Raw genomic sequence first — 21,578 nt, 5'->3', positions numbered from 1 at the left:
TAAACCATCCCAGGTATTTTTTGGCAGTGCAAACCCCACTTTGCCTGAACCTGCAGCAGAGTGTGGCCAAGGTGAACAATTAAGGCAAGCTTCATTAAACCTCCCCAAAGGGGATGTTTGCTCCCATTACTCAAACACCCCATTTCCTCGGAAAGCAAGGGAATTGCTGCCTTGCTTATCAGGTTGTGTTTTTTAAATATATCCATTAAGTTATCCAGGAGAATTGGGGTAGTGTCCATTTAAACTCCTCTCACAGGCTCATCCTGCTGCAAGAGCCTCCACTGAGTTTTGGGGTTGATTTCAGGGTTGATTTCAGGGTTGATTTCAGGGTGGATTTAAGGGTTGATTTCAGGGTGGATTTAAGGGTTTATTCTTGCACTCCCTCCCCAGGGCTCTGCCACCACTGGGGCTGTGACATTCCCCCTGCAGCTCCCTCAGTTTTCCATTCTCACCCTGCTCCCTTTGGCTCTCCAGTTTGGGTCAGAAATGCTTTTTTTGACTGCCCACCACAGCAGTTCCACACACAGAGAAAGATCTGCTGGCCACAGGACGAAACGTGCCTGCAGCACAGGAAATAAACTGATAAGAAGCAAAGAAATAGAAAAATGATGTAATACCCTCAGAAATGCTTCTCTGTTTGATCAAGGAGCAAAGCAACACCAAAGCTCACATTATCAAATAAATTAATTCAATATTTAATCAGAGAGAAATCAAATACTTTTGTGATTTTGCCAGGCCGCCTCCTCCCCCCAAAACTGCTTTATTTACCACGGCACAACTCTAAATCTCACATCAGCTGGCAGAACAGGAAGGTCTTGAGGAAAAGCAGAGAAACCAACCCATTGTGAGAAGCCAGATGGGCAAACTGCTGGGAGGGTCCTGGTGAAACACCTGCCCTCGTCCTGCTGGAGCACAGAACCAGGGCTGGCTGCAGGGAATGCTGGGCAGGGATCCACAGAGATGATATAATATATAATGAGATTTCTGCTGAGCAGCTGGGCCCAGGCTGATTTCACTTGACAATTGTTTCCTCTCCCTTGTAAACCACCACGTTCTGCTCCGTCTCGTGCACCTCCACCTTGTACAGGATGCCCTGGGGCAGGAGCTTCTGGAGGCTGTCCCAGATGAACACAGCCACGTTCTCCGTGGTGCTGAGGGGGAACAGCAGCAGGGCCAGGGCTCAGAGGGCAGAAGTGACACCAAAATCTGCGGCCAGGGTGGGCTGGGGGATGATGAGGGGCAGCTGGGGACACCTGGGCCACGTGGGGATGGTGGCACTGCCAGCACATGGGGTGGGGTGGGGTGGGGTGGGATGGGATGGGATGGGATGGGATGGGATGGGATGGGATGAGATCAATGGGATGGGATGGGATGGGATGGGATGGGATGGGATCAATGGGATGGGATGGGATGGGATGGGATGGGATGGGATGGGATGGGATCAATGGGATGGGATGGGATCAATGGGATGGGATGGGATGGGATGGGATGGGATGGGATGGGATGGGATGGGATGGGATGGGATGGGATGAGATCAATGGGATGGGATGGGATGGGATGGGATGGGATGGGATGGGATGGGATGGGATGGGATGGGATGGGATGGGATGGGATGGGATGGGATGAGATCAATGGGATGGGATGGGATGGGGTGGGATGGGATCAATGGGATGGGATGGGATGGGGTGGGATGGATGCAATGGGATGGGCAGGTCCTGCCTGTCCAGGCTGATGTAGGAGGGGCAGCAGGGCTGGACACAGGTGTGCTCAGCACACAGGTACAGATTGCTGCTGCTGCTGCCCAGGCAGGATGAGCCCCCCCAGGAGCCCCCTGACCCACCTCACCACCTCAGAGAAGTAGGGCACGTCCTTGTCCAGGTTTTTGTGGTCAAGGGGCTCCATGATCGCTGCCTGCAGAGAGAGCACAGTGACAGCCCTGTCCCTGTCCCTGTCCCTGCCTGGCCTGAGGCCCAGGTAACCCACACAGCCAGGATGGGAATAAAGGAATAAAGGGAAAGAGCCCCAGATGCAGCTGTGAGATTCCCAGCTGGAGACGTGGCTCTGCCTCACAGAACACAGCTAAGGCATTTATTCTTCAATTATTGCCTAATTTCCTTTTGATGTGCTGCCTTCAGCAGCTCACCACGTCCCCATGCTGGCACCAGACAAGCTCTAATCATCTCTCCCAGGGGATTAGAAGGAAAACTGGGCTATTTTTACCTGCATGTATTCCTTCAGGTCTGTCAGGTTCATCACCATCCCCGAGACCGGGTCAATCTGCAGGGAAGCACAAGGGACATTGGTGGCAGCACAAAGCAGGCAGGAATATCTGTGCTCAGCTCATCTGAGCCACAAGGAAATTATCTCCCCGCTGTCACAGGGCTCCAGCTGCACTCCTGGGATGTTCCCAAGGGCTTGGTACAGCCTGGAAACAATTCCAGAGGTTCCACTCTCTCCTAAAAGCTGACACCAGGTAGAAACAACACTCTGGGAGAGTCTTCAGGCATGAAAACAGCATTAAACTGCAAATCCTTGTTGTGAACGGCACTGGCCACGGAAAACCTGCTCTAGTGATGTGCACAGAGTTTCTGAAATACTCTGGGAAACCCAGAACTGTGGGGATTCTGCCACCCTGAGGGACAGGAAAGGACGCTGGCAGCACTCACCTCTCCACGCACGGTGACCACAACTGGAAAACAGAAAAGATCGGGTCACTGTGGTGCCCACGAGCCCAAAACCACATCTGCTGCTCTGCTGGGACTCACAGCCCTGCTCACCCACAGGCTGCACTCAGGAGGGGGACTGCTTTTATAAAATGAGGAGATGCTCCACAAAAACAACGACTCAGAGGCACAAAAATCCCTCCCCAAGGGCTGGTGCCACAGCAGGCTGGAGATAAGCCTGTCTCCCCTGATAAAGCAGCTCCTCAGCAGAGGTTTCAGGGTGCCAACAGCACAGGGAGCCACTCCAGGAACTGGAGAGATCTAATTCTGCATGCTCGGGGTGTTCAGATGGGAGAACTTGTGAAAAAAAACCCATTCAAATAATGTTTACAGGCTGTTTAATTTGCATGGCTCTTGCTTAGAAAAATCTCCATTCCAATCGCAATGACTCTGCAGCGCGTAAACAAGCAGACTTGATTCAAAAAGTGGCATTTGAAAATAAATATTTATTATCTACTCAGCTGAAAAATGGCAAACCCATGCTACGGTTCAACCCCCTGCTGCTGAAACTTCCTCCTAATTCTGAATAAAAACACAAACCCAGCCGCTGGGTTTGTGTTTTTATTAAGAATTAGGAGGAAAAAAAGCTGTTTGAGGCTGCTGAGAGTGAGTGGCCCAGCCCTCCCCACCCTGAGCAAGGATGGAAATCAGTTTCCCACCTTTGTAGTTGTGTCCATGGCCATTGGGATTGTTGCACTTCCCAAAGAGCTTCAGGTTCTCCTCATCACTCAGGGATTTGCTGTGGGAAAGGCAGGCACGGATCTGTTCCACATCTCCATGGATTCTCTCAGCTCTGCTCTCCAGCTCTCCATCTCTTCCCTCTCCCACATTTAACCAGCCCAGGAGGCACAAACACAGACAGAAATGGCTGGGCCATGAAAAGATGCTGTTGACAGCACTGAATCTTTCCCTGCTGTGGTTTTGTTTGTCTGTTTCACTGCTGGATAAATGTTCAACATCTGGGCCCAAAATCCCTTCGGCCTGCAGCAAGCTGCACATTTGGGTTTATCACTGATTAACAAAGAAGTACAAAGGATTTCCCTCTGAATGTTCCCTTTGAAGCAATGCAGGGCCCTGCTCTGAGTGTTTCAGGTCAAGGCACATTTTGGGAACATCACAGAACCCCAGGATGACCGAGGTTGGAAAGAGCTGTGAGATCCTGGGGTCCGAGCAGAGCCGGAGCACTGAGTGCCACATCCCGGGGTTCCTCGGGCACCTCCAGGGATGGGGAGACCCCGGGCAGCCCCTTCCAAGGCCTGGCCACCGTTTCCATGGAGAAATCCTCCTGATCTCCAGCCTAAACCTCCCCTGGCACAGCTCGAGGCTGCTTCCCCTCGTCCTACCGCTCCTAGCCTGGGAGAAGAGAGCGATCCTAAAACTGAGGCAGCTTCAGGTCAAGGAATTTATCAGTTTTGGGGAGAAAACCAGCAGATGGGGGGGCGCACGGCGATGTTTACAAAGCGAAAGCGCCGCCGGCTCTGTCAGAACACGGAATTGCAGCCGGGCGCGGAGGGCTGGCTGCGGGAAGGGGCCGGGCCGGGGACACAACCGGGAAACGCAGCGGGGCTGGGAGCGCCCTCCGGTGCGGGGCTGGGAGCGCTCTCCGGTGCGGGGCTGGGAGCGTTCTCCGGTGCGGGGCTGGGAGCGCTCTCCGGTGCGGGGCTGGGAGCGTTCTCCGGTGCGGGGCTGGGAGCGCCCTCCGGTGCGGGGCTGGGAGCGCTCTCCGGTGCGGGGCTGGGAGCGTTCTCCCGGTGCGGGGCTGGGAGCGCTCTCCGGTGCGGGGCTCCCTGTGCGGGGTTCCTTGTGCTGGGCTCACCTGTGCGGGTTCCCTATGCGGGACTCCCTGTGCGGGACTCCCTGTGCGGGGCTCCTTATGCGGGGTTCCTCTGTGCGGGGCCCCCCTATACGGGACTCTGTGCTGGGCTCTGTGCGGGGTTCCCTGTGCGGGGTTCCTCTGTGCGGGGCCCCCCTATACGGGCCTGTCTGCGGGGCTCCCTGTGCGGGGCCCCCTTATGCGGGGTTCCCTATGCGGGGCTCTGTGCGGGGCTCACCTGTGCGGGGCTCCCTGTGCCGGGCCCCGCTATGCGAGACTCCCCTGTGCTGGGCTCTCTGGGGGTTCACCTCTGCGGTGCCGCTCCCCTGTGCGGGTTCACCTGTGCGGGGCTCACCTGTGCAGGCGGTGGCAGGCGCTGAAGGTGACGGAGCGCGACAGCCGCGCCAGGCGGGCGGAGCGCGGCGACATCGCGGGGACGCGGCGGGGCCGGAGCGGGGCGGATCCAGCCCGGCCCCGGGGGCGGCTCCGGCCCGGCCTCATCCCGGCCCCGGGGGCGGCTCCAGCCCGCGGGATCCGCCCGCCGACACCGGGAGATGCTGCAGTTCCTCCCCCTGTTCGGCCCCGGGGATGCTCCGGTCCGTCCGTGCCGGTGCTGGATGCGGGGATGCTCCAATCCCCCGGTGCCGATGTCGGACTCGGGGATGCTCCAGTTCCTCCCCGTGTTCAGCACCTGCATGCTCCAATCCCCTGTGTTCGCTCCCAGGATGCTCCAATCCCCCCGTGTTCAGCCCCAGGATGCTCCAATCCCTCGTGTTCATCCCCGGGATGCTCCAATCCCCCGTGTTTGGCCTCAGGATGCTCCAGTTCCTCCCCATGTTCAGCTCCAGGACGTTCCTTTTCGTTTCCCACCTCAACGAGAAAAAACCAAAATTAAAAAATAGAACCAATGGTGGCTGAACTCCATCAAACACCTCTGGGCACCGTTCTGCTACACATGCAGGGGGCTGGTCCCGCGGGGACAGGCGGGATGTGACAATGACCGGAGGCTGCAGGACAGGGCTGAACGGCAGCAACGGGAGCTGTTTGCCATCTAGTGGCTTCCACCAGCTCTGGCTGAGCCTCCTCTGCCTCTCCCTGAGGTAAAACCCTTTTTCTTTTCCCCAGACCTGTAAGGAAGGTGAAGGAAGCTCAGAGGAGGAAAAGCCCCAAGGGCAAAAGGGCTCCTTTATTACTCAAGGAAATGATTCAAATAATTCTTCACAATGAAAAAGTACAACTAGAAGTCCTCTCTGTTGACCCACCCAGAGGGTCTGGAGAAGCCTGGATGACACAGGGGGCTGGAGAAGCCTGGATGACACAGGGGGCTGGAGTTTGCTCTGCTCTGCTCAAGCCCAGAGGGACACCAAGGCCACACTGGAGCTCTCCGTGTTTCCTACTGGTGTTTCCTACTGGTGGAACTGGGAGGAAGGCAGGAGCTGTCAGCCAGCAGAGCTGTGTCCTGCTCTGCAGATGTGCCCCCCACATCTACAAGACTCTGAGTGCAGGCAGAGAAAGGAAAAACTTCCCAAGGTTTTATTGGAGGGCACTGCTATGGTACAGAAAAAAAAGCACAAGCACAGCTTCTGCGAGTGTCTGCATATACCCCCTGGAGCCCCCTGAAGGCAACCTGGATGCAAGGGGGGATTTATTTATTCCCCCTCACTGGGCCCATCTGTCACCTGCTGGCTTTTACTCCTCTCTTCTGCTCTAAATGTTTCAGCCAAAGTCACAGCCCTGAATGTTGATGTTCTCTTCCCCTCAGGGCACCAAAGGAAGGGGTTTATCACCTCAGCTTCCATTTTCTGCCTTGCAAGCCTCACCCTGGCATCCTTTGTGAATTGCTGCTCTAGCTGGCCTAGCAAGATAGTAAAAAAAATGCAGATAAAGCAGTGGGCTGTGGGAGCAAAGGGGTTCCTGCCTTCCTTGGCTGTGTTTTGTTAGGAATACAGGAGGTTGTGGTGGAGAAAAAGCAGCTCCTTCATCCCAGACGCGATGGAAAGGTGGGAGGTGAAGGCAGCAGAGGTTCCTCGCGGGGCTGGCCCGGCCCTGAGTCCCAGGAGGTGCCCAGGAGCTCCTCAGTGGGCACTGAAGACGCCGTGGAACCCGTAAGGCACTGGCACCCCGACCTCTGCTCGCCCCAGCTCCTGGAAGGTCTCTGCATCCAGCACAAGCAGGAAAGCACTTTGGTCCTGCAGGAGGAGCAGAGAGGCAGAGTGAGGGGCCAGGCTGAACTTCTCGCACTGTCCGCACACAAAGGCACAGAGCAAACCACGGAGAGCAAAGCTGCAGGGCAGGAGCTCTGAGCCTCACTCAGCTCTGAGCTTCCACTGGGGACACACCAACAGCCTGGGGAGAACTCCTGCCTGCACTGCCTGTGCTCGGCCAGGCACTCTGGGGAGCAAGAACCACCTGCCAGGGAGCCTCCAGCTCGGCTGGGAGGTTTAAAAAGTGAATTAATGCTGTGTGACTTTGACAAACTGCAGGAAGCAAGTTACCTCAGCAGGGGAGACCACCACAGACAAGATGACTCCGCTGTCCTCTGCCGTGGCATTAGGCACTGGCACAAACACGGGCTCTGACGGGTAGCATCCCTCCTCCTGCCAGATCTAGCAAGCACAGGAACACATGGATGAGCTTCAGGGACATATGGATGGGTTTCACTGCATTAATACTTGTCTGCTGCACTGAGCAGAGTTACAGTGCTCCCCACCAAGGCACCTGGAAATACTCTGGGCTCCAAGAAACTTAAGAGTTCAACTTTTTATGAACTTTTTTTTCATTCCAGGAGTGTGCTGGTGCCATCCTCTCCTGTTTGGTGACTGTGCCACGTTCATAAGGTGCCACGTGAGGGCAATCTCATCCCAGACCCACATGGGCAAAGCCCTAAAAAACCCCCAGTAAATGTCACACCTTCAAATGCAGCTCAGGGGAAGGACTCAATGACCTGACTTCACCTCACCTTGAAATTCTTGGTCTCCACATCGACCTTGATCAGGGAGTCTCCGAGCAGGTGCCCGAAGCCGCAGCCGTAGAAGTAGCGGTACCTGCGGCCGTTGTACCCAGAGTAATTGATCTGGGGGAACTCCAGGCCCCCGACTTTCTCAAAGCCCTCAGGGTGCAGATTTTCATGTGTGCACCACACCTGGGAGAAAAAGAAAACTGCAGGGTAATTTCTGCAGGAAATGTGCAGGGTTGGTTCAGCTTGGGCAGGGCAGGAGAGCTGGCTGGTCCCACCAAGCACAGCACAACCAAAGGCGGTTAAAGCTCCGAGGTACAGGAGCTGCTGCATAAATGCATTTATGGTTTGGTACACACCTTGCCATCTGCACCTTTCACAGCCTTTGCCTGGGTGTAAGGCAGCGGGTTCAGGTTTTTCCCCACGGGTGTGTCTGAATCCACGTCCAGAGGGAGAACAAAGCGGCGAGGGAAAGCTCTGGGCACGGAGGCATAAACCTGTTACAGAGACAGAGAGTGATGGTGATGGACAGAGGACACACATTTCAGTTTAAATGCACTTTTAGGGAACAATTCTGAAGTTTTAGACACCCCTGAATTCTTCTTCTTCTTTTCCTTACGTGTTTGACCAAGTTGTGGTAAGGCAAAACACATAATGGAAAGAAGTAGTTCCTGCATGTTCCAGTAATTTACAGCAGAAACCAAAACCGTATGAATTAAAAGGGTCAGCACTGCTCTCACAGTAATTAATGCTGAGCTGGGTATGCAAATCAGCCCAATAAAAAACCATTATCACCAAATCCAGCAATGGGACAGACACTGCATTGTGTTTAATTCAGTTAGAACAGGCTTGTGTTGCTTTACATCACTCTGAGGAGAAGCAGGAGAGCACTGTGCCTTCAATGCCTGAGGTTGTCCTGCTGGATTCCCTCCTGCATGCCCAGGTACCCGTGGATTCATGGTTGGAGGTCCAGGGAATGATGGTGGGTTTACCTGGGGAGCAAAGTGCAGCCCCCAGTGTGGCTGACACTCAGCACATTGAGAGGATAATTCCACCACTGCCACTAAAGCTCTGCTCAAGCCAAGTTCACAACCCCTCATATTCCCATTTAAGTAAAATGGATAAGGACCCTGTTTTGGTGTGTCTCAGTTACTTCAATCCACAACCCACCAGCTCAGTTGTGAAACTTCACTTTAACTACGTGTTAACCTTATTTTCAAAACTTTACTGGTTCGTGTAATCTGGATGAGGAACTCTGCCAGACAGAATACTCTGCCAGGGTTAGTGAGCCAGCCAATTTGGGGAAAGGAGACAAGCCATGCCCAGACACTCCTGAGGCTTTTGCTGCAGTGAAGTTTGAGGTTCTGTTCTGAAATGACTCCTCTGTGTGTGCGTGGGTGAAGTGTGCTGGTGATGCCACTTGTCACTTGAAGAATGTGCCTGCTGGAAACACAGGCCCAGCGCTGACACCAGGACACCTCCAGCCACATCCAGCTCCACCTGGGTTGTGCTCAGAGAAGGACAAAAAAAAAGCTGGTGTTAACAATCTGCTGTACTTGAATATGCTCAGAAAATGCTTCAGAAACGCCCAGAATAAATGCCAAGAGAAAGCAGAACCTGAAGGGACGCAGCTGTGCCCCTTTCAGGCCGGAGCTGAGCTGGTTCTAGACAGCTCAGGACAGACAGAGGAAGTTCAGCCCTGTCGGGACATGCAGCAGCCCCCCCAGCACGCTGGGTTTCCAACAAACACATCTGCACGGTGAGAAACTGAAAGCACCCCCACTTTTCCCATGTGTGACCTATGCAAAATAATGCCCCTCACACAGCCTGAAACGGGGCTTTTCACAGAGCTGGGCACAATAAATAATTTATTTGAATGTGCTGTTGTGAGGTGTCTGTGGGGAACAGGGCAGGGGTTTCTGTGGTATTTGTGTTTCTGTGATTTTCATAAAAACTGCTTGTTTTATGAAGTAATGTCTTAAAGAGCGGGGTTCCTTTTTCTTTTTCCATTTAGATGTTATGCTACAACTTATTTTGCATCATTTCTGGGGGGAAAATTCCATTACACAAGGATAAGGAAAACTAATATCATTAAAACCAAGGTTTTAAAACAGAAATAAATTCTGCCAGGCTCTGGAGCTCTGTGTCACACACGGGGCTTGAAGAGTTTCAAGGCCATGCTCCATGGAGAGAGATTTAAGAAGAGAGAAAGCATCAAGAGATGATCATTTCAGTTTTCACGGATTGTGCTTGTGCCGTCGCCACGGCGTTCTCCATTCTCCCAACCCGAGCTTTGCCGCAGCAAATCAACTCCTGCAGCAGCTGCTGGGGGAGCAGAGGCAGGGATCTCACCTGGTCCAGCCCCTGCCCACTCCTCCTGAGGTTCTGCAGCGTGTACAGGGCCAGGCTGGTGCCCTCGTCCTGGCAGCACAGGTCCAGCACCACGCAGCCCCGCTCCTCGAAGGCGTTGATCTGGTGGAAGCTGACGAAGGGCTGGGAGCACCACGAGCCCGGCAGCACCTGCAGGGAGCAGGGCACAGCTCAGCCCCTCTGCAAGCCCCTGCCTCACCTCCTCCTCCTCCTCCTCCTCCTCCTCTCTCCTGCAGCCCCGCTTTTCTCTTGGTAGAGAAAAGCGAGGCACAATTCTTCCCGAGAATATTTATGGGTTTCACATTCTCTGAAGCTCAGAGAAAGGAAAATCAATTCCTATCATTTTCTGTGCCTGTGTTTGTGCAAGAGTAGAATGCAACGTGGAGATTATTTACCTAAAGTCACGGTGTTTTATTTCCTTGGTCTATCAGGACCAGGTGTGTGTGTCTGAGTCAGGACAGTCACAAGGTTGTGTACAGAGTTGGGTGCTTGGCAGATTCAGTTTAGATGCCAATGTTATATAGTATAAAATGATGTAGTATCATAAAGTAATTAATTAGCCTTCTGATATCAATGCAGTCCTCCTCATAATTCACAGAGAAACTCACCTTCACAGAGAAAAGCGAGGCACCGTTCTTCCCAAGAATATTTCTGGGTTTCACATTCTCTGAACCTCAGAGAGTGATCAAAACAACTCTTATCTCATTTGCTGTGCCCGTGTTTGTGCAAAAGCAGAATGCAATGTGGAGATTGTTTACCCAAAGTCATGGTGTTTTGTTTCCTTGGACTATCAGGGCCAGGTGTGTGTGTGTGTTAGGACTGTTGGCTGACAGTCACGAGAATATACTATAATAAAGTAATTAATTAGCCTTCTGATAAGATGGAATCAGATGCATCATTCTCTCCCCTTGTTGAAGATCCCTGCAAATACCACACTCTGCCCCCACTGCAACCCCTCTCATCCCTTGGGCTTTGCCTTCTGTCCTTGTGTCACCACAAAAGGGCTGCCTTAAGCCACTAAGGAGCAAAACTGGAAGAAGAAAACCCAAAATATCAAGTACTGTGCATCTTTCCCAGGTTCTGACCTTTTTATACCCTGTAGTAGCTGGGACCTGCATTTCAGTCCCTGTCCCTCCAAACTGCTTCTTTCTGCCTGTCCTTTTCGGGCTGGCAAAGAAAGGAATGAATAAAGAGGAAAATGCACGAAGAAATCCCATTTTTAACAAATCTACAAATAAACATTGCAGTGTAAATGTACACTACAATAAACTTTAAAATATTTATTGCAGTAACTTCTGGATTGGTTCTTAAACTCCCCATGGCTGCTATGTAGCACTTTTGGGAATGAAAGTTCCCAAAAAATTGGGGAAAAAAATTGGAAATTTGGAACTGAAGTTCCAGATTAGCTGCTGCAGGGGCCAAAGACCCCCTCACCTCCCCAGTGTGCTTGTTCACCACGTGGAAGTAGGTGTTGTGCTGAGGCTCCCAGCTGATCCCATCATAGATGGCTTTCCCACAGAGCTTGGAGGTGATGATCTTCAGCAGGTTCAGCTTGAGGGGCTGCTCGATGAAAATGATGTAGTTTTCAGTCATCCCTGAGGAGAGAAGGGAGGAATATCACCCAAATTGAAAAGAAAACATCTCAAGGGGCAGACAGAGCGCTGGCCAGCCCTTTCTGCATCGCATTTTCCCAAATTCCCTGGTTTTGGGGTGGAATCTTACCAAAGCTGTGGTAGTAGGATGGCTTTGCCCTGTTCGTGGGAGGGATGGAGCACAGAACTTTGGCTCCCTCCAAGGTGTCCCCGTGGCCTGACTCCTGTGGGGGGACCCTGATGATGTTGTAGCTGGATCCTGGAAAGGGGAGAAGGTGCTCAAACCAAACTCAGGCTCTGCTCCTTCCTGTCCTCCAGGAATACTTGCAACAACCTCTCCTAAACATCTCCCAACAGGCAGGAAAGCATCTACAGAGGATTTATCTACCAAAAGAACAATGAAAAGAGGATGCTTGAAAGGAAATAGAGGGATCTTAGCCTGGGAGAATGCCAGCTCTGCCTGAAGTGCTGTCCGGTGATAACATGGGCAGGATGAAAACCAAGCCCACAGGAAATGAAAACTCTGAGCCTCAGTAATGCTCATTTAATAAACCTGGCATATGAGCAGGAAAGGATGGCACTTCTGAATAACAATGATCTAGAGCTTGGTATGTCCAGCTGGAAAAAGCACGTGGCACAGAGCTGGGCTTTGCTGAGGCCAAAAGGAAATGAAAGCAGAAAGAATGGAAAATGGTCAAAACTGGGAAAATCACAAGGGATCACAATAAAGGGCAGTGGCTGTTCTCACAGGCCTCTGGGAAAGAAGGATTTCACACAGCTGACAGGGACTGATTGCTCTGAGCAGCCATGTGGATGGAACAGGATCCAATCAAGATGCTCAGAGTTCTGAGAAGAAGAAAAATATCCCATAAAACTCAGCTTTGCTGGAAGATAGCCAGGTGACCAGAATAAATTCTGTCTTCCCTTCCGCAAAAACCCTTATGGGGCTCATCTAAAGCCAATTTATTCTAAGTGAAAAACATGAATTGCTAAATTCTAAGTGAAAAACATGAATTGCTAAACTTGTTCAGATGAAGCTTCAACAGTGGAGGGGACTTTTTTAAAAAATCATTCTCCTGTTTTCCAGCAAAGCTTGGGAGAGCAAGAGGAGAATTTGCTGTACATTCACAGGCCAAAGTCAGAAGCATCTGCAACTAAATCCTGAGAGGAGCCAGTTTTATGGGACAGACTGACACTGACATTTTGACTGAGGAACAGCAATTTTCAGGTCTCTTTGGGTGTTTCTCCAACAGCTGCTCCTTGAAGCAGCACCAGGAGGGATCCTGCACCCCCTGCCCAAAAACCAGCCTGGCCAAGCCCTCCTCACCGTGCTTCCCATAGGAATTGCCCATGTTGTAGGTTGTCCCATCAGACTCGTAGTGGGGATGAGCTGTGGCCCCATTCACTGCAATAAACTTGCTCCAGTCCACCTGCAAATGCCAGAGATTTTCAGTCAGTGCAGAACTTCCCCAAGGGTCACTTTTGTGGAAGTCTGAGGAAGAAGAGCAGATTTTATTCATTATTAAAAATGTGGCATCTGGACTGCAGCCTTCATTCTGCCTGCAAATCCTTGAAAATAAGGATATTTCTCTATCAATAAAGCAGGACTAATAGCAGTAGACATTCCTTGGAGGACACAGATGTCCTTAGGGTACAGGTGCAGTGGGAATGATGCCAATAACAAGCACAGGCAGGTGTGTAAAGGGATGGTCACTGCCCCAAGAAACCACCAAGAGTTTTGTCACTGCAAGCTCAGAAAACCAGGTCCTATTAAGGCATCACAAACTGGAGAGTTTAAATGTGAGATAATCCCTTCCATTTCTTCGCTTACCCAAAAAAATAACAGTCTGCAGCTAAAAAAAAAAACGCTAGAGGGGAATTCTTTTCATTTTATGACAAGATGGCTCAACAGAGCTGAACCTGAAAATCCCCACGTGTCTTTTCATGACTGCAGTCTGGTTTACAAACAGACCAGCTGGCAAACCACCCAGGACAGCTCCAGCTCAGTGGCTGTGCTTTACACACAGCTTACTCATGACTCACTACTGATCCTGCAGACAGAATTCCTGGAGTGGCTCCCTCACAACCTGAGGGATGCTCTGAGCTGGCATTTTCTGGTGTCAAACAGGCCCAGCAGTAAATACTGACTTAGGAAGGGCAGAATCCTCCCTCAGCCCGTCCCACAGCTGTCCAGCCCAAATCCCCTCTAAGGGTGCAGGCAGGGGGGATTTCGTTTGCAAAGGTGCAAAATATGCATTAAAGAATGAGAGGAACACATCCATAAGAAGATATTTTGAAGATTTCATTTGCAAAGGTGCAAAATATGCATTAAAGGATGAGAGGAACACATCCATAAGGAGATATTTCACATCCAAGCAGAAACAAAGCTGGCATGACTCAGGACAGCCCTACATGGCTTGTGCTGTGCTGTCACAGGTCACCTTCTTCTGTCACAGGGAAAAACTTCTCTGATGTTTTGGTCATTTCCTAGCAAAGGGGAGAAAATCAAGTGGCAGCTGAACCAAACCTTTACAACAGGGTTTGATCAGGGGCAGCTCTGGAGCGTGCAAAGCTTGAGGTGGAAAAAGCAGATCAAGAGAATATGAAAGCAAAGCAGCAGGGAAAAGGCAGATGTGAGACCAGCAATGTTCACTTTTTCTTGTGCACAGAAAAAAGCTGTTTCCTGTTCTGCTGAGAGGTGCAGACAAGCCCGGGCAAGCAGGGAGAGCAGAGGAGAACTGATAGCTGTGCCCAGCCAGGCAGTGACTGCACCTCCACCCCTAAAAGCTCCCCAGGGACTCGGCACGGAGATGCTGCAGGCACAGACAAATTCCTCCGGAGGTGGAATTCCCCTTGAGCCAGCAAGGTGTGGTTCTGCACCACCATACCCCAGCTCCCTTATCCCACCTGTCCACACCTTCTCCTTTGTTTCCAGCGTCTCTGGGTCCACCTTGTGCATGCAGATGTTCTCGCTGCTGACATAGTAATCCCCTTTGTACAGCACGTAGTTCACATTGCAGTTGTCACTGGGCTCTGAAACAGAAATCCTGGCATTGTGTGCAGCTCTGTGCAGCTCATGTTGAATTATGGCAAGTTAGACATGTTTAAACAAATAAACCCATTTGCAGTGGCATTAATCTCTGGGAGATTGATTGGAAACATCTTGATAATCTACACAGGGAAACTGTGCAGGTGGAGCTGGGTGAAAAGGACAAGGACAGAGATGGAAATCACTGCTGGATCTGGGCAGAGGCAGGTGAGGAATGTGGAGAGGTCTGGAATGCCTTGAGGGAGCTGGGGTGGGGATTTGGGGGGTGTCACCACGAGTGAAGGTGTGAGCACCTCGGGAAAGGACACAGGATGTGGCAGGAGGGGAGAGGAGAAACAGAGGATGGTCACAGCATCAGCAACAAGCTGCAAACTTCAGCCCTGCTGGTTTTAGTGGGGAACACCTTGCTTGCGTTTAAGCCTCTTTCTTCCCTGACGTACACAGAATCCTACAGGTACAGGAACTTCCATTCCTGTGCAGCTCCATCCCTCACCCTACACAATAATCTCCTGCCCCTTAGTCCAGGAAGGGAGGGATTAGCCCACTTACCCTACAAGCTTAGCAAGGCAAGGTGTTCTGAGGGCAAAGCTGTGTCTCAGGTAGAACATCAGGCTGTAATGCTCATTATCAGCACTGCACAGGATGTTCTCTCGGGGAGAGCTTTCTTTGGGAAATTTGCAGAAAGATCCATGACTCAGCGAGCTGAAGTGGCATTAAAACATTAAACTCTGCCTCCCCCCGCTGAGGCTGACACCAATTTGCATAATTTTGGAATTTGGGCCATATTCTAAGAAAAACACGGGCTCACAGAAAGTCTGTCCGACTTCCTCACCCCTCCCTTTCCACCTAACCACAAGTTCCTCCAAGGAGATCTCAGCAGCCCCTCAGGTTTTACAGAAGCACTCGTACGTGGCGGCTCGAAGCGGGACAGGAAGCGCCCAAAGAGGCTCTTGCACGGGTCTGGCATGGCCAAGGTGCCAAACTCTGAGGCCACAATTCGGCTGTGCTGGCTGTTCCTCAGGTAGGAGCTGCTCTGCAGGAACCTGCTCCTGTAGGTCACCGTGCCATGGGCCAGCTGGAACTGGTGCAGCAGGGCCATGCCATCAAACCAGTGGTTAAACCTTCCAGGAGGGAGAAAAAAAGAGATGAAGAAGAGTTGGGCATTATATGATGCTGTGTAGTACCCTCTTTTTAGGTTTATTGATGTTTGTAAAAGCTGATTCCCAGATCCCTTGAAGTATTAACCACAGCTTGGTTTGGGAAAACCCCCCAATCAAACAAACCAAATCAAACCAAATCGAAACAAGTATATTCATAGCTGTGGGATGTGGTGTTTGCAAACTCTGTAAGGCTTTTTGGGAATAATCTATATAGATAAACCACCCACCTCTGCAGAGGGAATGGAGTTTGTGCTGTACTGTACAACAATATAAATTACTACTGCAAACCCAGAGGTGTTTAGCTCTCAGCTTCTTTCAGGATGCCATTGTCTCCAAACCAAGGGGTTTGTGAGACTCCCAGAACACCTGATGGTCTCACTCTAGGAATATGAGGAGGAGATCAGCTTTGGCCAGTTACTGACACCAGCTGAGCTGTCAGTTACTGCAACGGCACATTCCAAGCCACAGGGAGTCAGTGCCTTCTGTGGGTATTTTAATATATTATTCTTGCAACTGGGTGGATTTGCTTCTAAAGCAGTTCACACCATTTGGTGCAACCAACTCTCCAAATTCCTGCCCTGGATTTATTTCAGAGTGGCCAGGGGTGGATTTTTGCTCAGGACAGAGGACAAAGCTGGGCATGTTTTATGCCCCACCCCACCACGGTGAGTGGGCGAGATGTTCTCTGTGACTCAGCTTTGCCAGCCTGGGTGACTTCACCATTCAGCTCCTCTCTGCAGAAAATGGGAGTTCCCAACTGAGGGAGCAACTGCTCTCAAAAGAGTGACATCGGTATTTCTTCCTTCCCTTACATAAAAATAAACTAAAAGATGCTCTAAATAGTCATGAGGGGGGTCCCCTTTAGGCTTAGGCAGAGTTCTGGCCAGGAGCATTTAAAAATTCATTTAAAGGAGACTTACTTGTCATTGCCAAACTCGAACTTGCCAGGGCCATTCCTCAGGAGATTTCCATTAATCCACTGGGGAATCTGTCCTTTGATCTTGGCTGGGATGGGCTCGGGGGTCTCCTCCACGCTCTGCACTAAGGGGGAGATGCACTGCAGCCCCCGGGGTCTGTGGCAGAGGGTTCGCTCCTTGGATGGGCTGGGCACGTAATGCTTGAAACCTGCAAAGAGAGAAGGAAGGACAAAACACAGGGAGTTGAGATTTTCACTGGAATTGAGTGACAAATGCTAGATGTCAGGGAGAAGAGCATTCAGCAAACAGCCAAGTTGTGGTGGATACTCAAAGTAAAGCCACAAAACCCAACATATCCACAGGGAGCTGAAAATCTTGTAGATACTCTGCTCTAGTTAATCAACAAGAAACACTAGTTCTGCAGCCCAAAGGAGGTAACAGAATATAGGATGATAGAAAAGATAATGACTTTTCTTTTAATCAAATAAATGCATATTTGGATTTAATTTTGCAAATAATCAAGAGAAGAGAAAAAAACCTGCAAAAATGGAAGAAGACCAATGAAACTGAGTCCAAGCCCATTTACAGCACAAGATAGATTTACAACTTTTATTTGGCAAGGAGATAAGCAGAGAAGGATAATTTATGATGAAGCCTCTGGTTTGGCTGCAACCACCCCTTTTGGAAAACAAAAGCTCCAGGAGAGCATGAAGTGATTGGAACGCTGTGAGCTACCAGTGATGTCAGTGATTGGCTCCCACAGCCTGGTTTGCAAAGCCTCATCAACACAAGGATTGTTTTAGCAATCCATTTAGCTGCAGAGGTGGATTTAGCCGGGGGTGCCTCCCTGCCCAGGTTGGCACCTGCCCATCCTGCCCTCAGTGCAGCCGCTCTGTGCCCTCCCCGAGACCATGGAGCCAGCCTGCACTGCTGAGCACTGAGATGGGGGAAATGCTGACCAAAAAGGGCACATGGCAGGCAGAGCTCCATCACCCAGGGCTGCTCAGACACCACACACTGAAGGGAGTCCATGCTGTCACAGAATTCACTCTGATTTTCTGTCCTTTCGCCACCGCTGCTTCTGGCCTACATCCTTTAATCCAGGTGACCAAGCGTAGCTGCTGCCCAATTTCCCTCCTCTGAAACCTTTTGCTCAACATCTCCAGAGGAAATCCACTATTTCAGCTGGACTATCTGCAAAGGAGCTGAGCTGGCAGGCAGAACTCTGCTGAGCTTGTTTCTCTACACAAAAACACCCACAGGTTGTGTGTTAGGATTGCAAGAAGGTAAAATGCAAGGATCCAATCTAGCTCTCCAATCTGCCAATCCCCCTTTAGATCTCTGAAGTGTTTACAGAAATGCAGATGGGGATTGCAAAGATGCAAAATACACATTAAAGAACGAGAGAAACACATCTATAAGGAGATATTTAGAAGATTTCATTTGCAAAGGTGCAAAATGCGCATTAAAGAATGAGAGGAACATATCCATAAGGAAATAATTCACATCCAAGCAGAAACAAAACTGGCATGACTCAAGACAGCACTACATTGAAAGTTCCTGGAGAGCACTGTCAATGGAAATTTTGCAAAGATACATTCCACAAAAGAGCCTGACCAGGGCTGGAAAAGACCTCCTGAGTCCACCCCTCCCAACTGCTGCCCCAGAAATTCTTACATAAGAATTCTGTCTTAAAAATTATTATGTCTACATGCACTCATTCCCTCTTTTGATAACTGCTCCTTGTCCAGATGATCAGGAAAATGCTTCCAATTTACCAAAGGGTATTATTCTTGTTTTTCTGGCAGCTCTGGTGTGTAGTTTTGGTAGTTTTCCCTTCCTTGTCTTGTATTTAGGGTGAAGAATCATATCACTTCCTAAACTAAGTAAGCCAAGTTCTTTTTGTTTTTACTGTCCTGTGATAACCATTCACGTGGTCATCTCAGTAATCCTTGAAATCTGATCTAGTTAGAACTCATCTCATTAGAATTCATTCCAAGGCATCCCCTACAAACTGGACTTCAATAGAATGGACTATAAACAACAAGAATATTTAAGGGAATGCCCCAAAACCAGGCCAGAAAGGGAGAAAGAAGCACAGCAAGAGAATGGATTGGTTTTTTCTTCTGAGCATCACTCAAATGAGTTGAAGATCCTGGCAGAAATTCACTCCCTGGCAAAATGGGAGCGAACCCCAATACCAACATGAGTCAAAACAGAAACTTCCAGAAACAAGACAAGTCATTGCAGACAATCCTGAATGGCTAGTGGGAGGGAAGGCATGCAAGAAGAAAAAATCCAAACCAAACCAACATATCTTCCCTATTAAACAAAAAGAGATGCCAGTAATAACTGCTAACTTTAAGTGAACTTTGAATGCACGGAACACAGAAAACTCCTGCTCGACACAATGTTCCTGAGTAATTTCAAAAAAGCAGTTTCAGCTTCAGGGGAAAAATCACTCATAAAAAACCCCTTTTTAAACATCCAGCTCACCAAGAATGGACCAATCTCTCTCTGAGGAAGGCAGAAGATAGGCCAGTTTTTAATTTTAAAGAATGCATAAATAAAATTATTCCTTCCTTTCTGGCTACGCCCCAAGATGGAAGAACTTGAATCCACAATTAAAAGCCGACAGTTCCAGCGGGGCTCTCTGTGTGCGCTTGAACACTTGAAAATCGGCACAAGATCACAGAACCCTCATTTCTCCACTGTAGTTCCTTTCCATCCTACCTCAGACTTTTAAAAACACGCTTAAGGTCTTTGGCATATCCAAGCAGCGGCAGTGCCAGACATGGAGGTGTAACTTTCCTCCAATATTTTCTTAACATAGCAGGCAACCACAGCAGAGTTATCCTTTGTTCAGCTCCTGTTTCCCTGCACAGTGTGCCATGATTTCACTGACCCGTACAAACTGACAGCCCAGTATTGATTATTTATTGATTGCTTCTATGCAGATATGGTGGGATGAAGGACCAGGCTTTTGAAGAGAAAGCTGCTGTGGGTGCAGCCACCACGAATCACGCATTAAATTATATTTCCACAGCAGTGGGTGGGACACGAAATCTGGAATGGTGGATGATGGAAGCATGGGAGCCATTTGCTACATGGGCAACGCCATTTTGATTTTAATCTACTCGTTCAAAGGATCCACCCCTCCATGCACACTCTAATTGCTTGACTCCAAAATTAAGGGCAAAATTTAGCAAACAGAATGCTCGTTATAATCTTCAAGTAGGGAGAATGAGGCAAGAATTCTGTTCTCCCCGAGGACCATTCAAACAGGGAATTTTCCTCCAGCACAGGCTGTGTTTTGTTCCATATAAAACACTAGCACAACATGGAAGCAAAGCAGTTCTCCCCGACCCCAGGCTGAACCAGAGCTGTGGATTTGTGCCCTCTGGACTCCAGCCATTCCCAGCGTCGGAGCCCTGAGCTCCCAGTGGGATTTCCAAAGGGAAGGTGCAGCACTTGCCTGGCGAGTGCCGGGATGTGCCTGTGCTGGGCTCCTTGCTCCATGCAGCTGCTTGGTTCCCCATGGCCAGGGGTTCAGGCACCGACTTCCTCTCTAACAGCCCGAGGAGCAAAGGAAAACAGAGAAGAAACGACAGAAAACACAGGGGAAAAATAAATGGAGAAAAATAGCAGGGGAAGGCTCAAGGGAAGGGAAGGAGGAAGGCGACAGTGAAATCCAGCACATGAAATAGCTGTTGATTTCCCAGAAAAATTAGAGTTTACACTTTGGGGTCTTCTGGTGGCACAACAAGGCATATTTGAGATTTTTTTTCCAGCTCTTTGGATACCTCGGAAGAAACGCTTTGAATTTAAAGGGCACAAAACTACCACTACCATCAAACAGCAGAAATTCCCGTGAGGTCGGCCATGATTTTTATTGGTTCCTAATTTCTGAAAACGAGTAAACAAATAAACAAAATAAAACGAAGGGGGAAAAAAACCCAAACAAAAAGCAGCTCAAGCGGTGCAATGATGACACAAAGCTGTGATACAAATCCTTTGGGGCAGTTCACCGTTTGCGCGGTCGGGTTAAAGCCTCGGCAACGATGCGGCTCCAAAGAACCCTCTCCCTGCCCGCTTCCAGCTGGCTGCCCCGCACGGAGAATCTGCTGTGCGCTGCTTTTCCAGCTCTAGACCATCTGTATCTGCTGTAATCCTTGCCTCTGCCCTTTATCCATTCAGCAAACAACAGGCATTTTGTGCCATCTAACAAAGACTTCAAATCGCTCCGTCGCGAATGCCTGACAATAGGAATCGTTCTCCCGACCCGTGTTAGCAGCAGCAGCCCCTTTCCGAGGGCACGGGATGAAAGGGATTTTAACGCGTTTTACCTGGAATGAATTGCATCAAAGAGCAGAGGAAATGCAGCAGGTGAGCGAGCAGAAGGCTGGCGGCGGACAGAAGGATTTTGGCGAACATATTCCGGCGGGCAGAAAGCATCGGCTGGGAGCGGCCGGGCGGAGGTAGCGGTGCCAGGGCAGCGAGCAGGGAGGCAGCGATGGTCGGGAGAGGTGAGCGCTGCCTCTCATCATCCTTTCACAATAAGAGCCGTGTCCGCAGCAGCGCCCTGCCCGCAGCAGCGCCGCGTCCCGCGGGCGGGGGCGAGTCCTGCCGGCCCCGAGCGCTCCGTGCACCTGGGCCAGGTGAGCTGCGAGCGCCCGGGCACTGCTGCCGCTGCCAGGGCATTGCTGCCGGTGCCAGGGCATTGCTGCTGCTCTCAGGGCACTGCTGCCGCTGCCAGGGCATTGCTGCTGCTGCCCGGGCATTGCTGCCGCTGCCAGGGCATTGCTGCCGGTGCCAGGGCATTGCTGCTGCTGCCCGGGCATTGGTGCCGGTGCCAGGGCATTGCTGCTGCTGCCAGGGCATTGCTGCTGCTCTCAGGGTACTGCCACCGTTTCCAGGGCACTGCCACCACTGCCAGGGCGTTGTTGCTGCTGCCGCCAGGGCACTGCAGCGCCTTGGGAAAAATGCTCCATCACTCTG

The 21,578-nt window shown here is 50.7% G+C and overlaps 2 protein-coding genes across 3 annotated transcripts; both read right to left on the bottom strand.

Annotated features, from left to right (window-relative positions):
- Positions 1–666: 666 nt before the first annotated feature.
- PTS (6-pyruvoyltetrahydropterin synthase) lies at positions 667–4,981 on the bottom strand. Its single transcript, XM_059488432.1, has 6 exons — positions 4,892–4,981; positions 3,383–3,462; positions 2,667–2,689; positions 2,221–2,277; positions 1,841–1,911; positions 667–1,151 (listed from the first exon to the last, which is right to left on the bottom strand). Exons 1-6 carry the CDS (start codon positions 4,963–4,965, stop codon positions 1,013–1,015), a joined length of 444 nt encoding a protein of 147 aa, XP_059344415.1. The 5' UTR covers positions 4,966–4,981; the 3' UTR covers positions 667–1,012.
- Positions 4,982–6,046: 1,065 nt separating this feature from the next.
- Positions 6,047–21,143, bottom strand: BCO2 (beta-carotene oxygenase 2). Of its 2 annotated transcripts, XM_059488430.1 has the most exons (13): positions 20,927–21,077; positions 20,056–20,148; positions 16,584–16,788; positions 15,413–15,624; positions 14,372–14,487; positions 12,782–12,884; positions 11,585–11,713; positions 11,297–11,457; positions 9,845–10,012; positions 7,852–7,989; positions 7,496–7,678; positions 7,032–7,142; positions 6,047–6,725 (listed from the first exon to the last, which is right to left on the bottom strand). In XM_059488430.1, the coding sequence occupies exons 1-13, from the start codon at positions 21,033–21,035 to the stop codon at positions 6,612–6,614; spliced, it is 1,842 nt and encodes a 613-aa protein (XP_059344413.1). In that variant the 5' UTR covers positions 21,036–21,077; the 3' UTR covers positions 6,047–6,611. The 2 variants fall into 2 exon arrangements, with proteins under 2 accessions (XP_059344413.1, XP_059344412.1); XM_059488429.1 differs by lacking the exon at positions 20,056–20,148 and having other exon boundaries at positions 20,927–21,143.
- Positions 21,144–21,578: the final 435 nt, after the last annotated feature.

Source organism: Ammospiza nelsoni, chromosome 24, assembly GCF_027579445.1.
Source record: "Ammospiza nelsoni isolate bAmmNel1 chromosome 24, bAmmNel1.pri, whole genome shotgun sequence".
Lineage (NCBI taxonomy): Eukaryota > Metazoa > Chordata > Aves > Passeriformes > Passerellidae > Ammospiza > Ammospiza nelsoni.
This window is presented reverse-complemented; position numbering and strand designations above follow the sequence as displayed.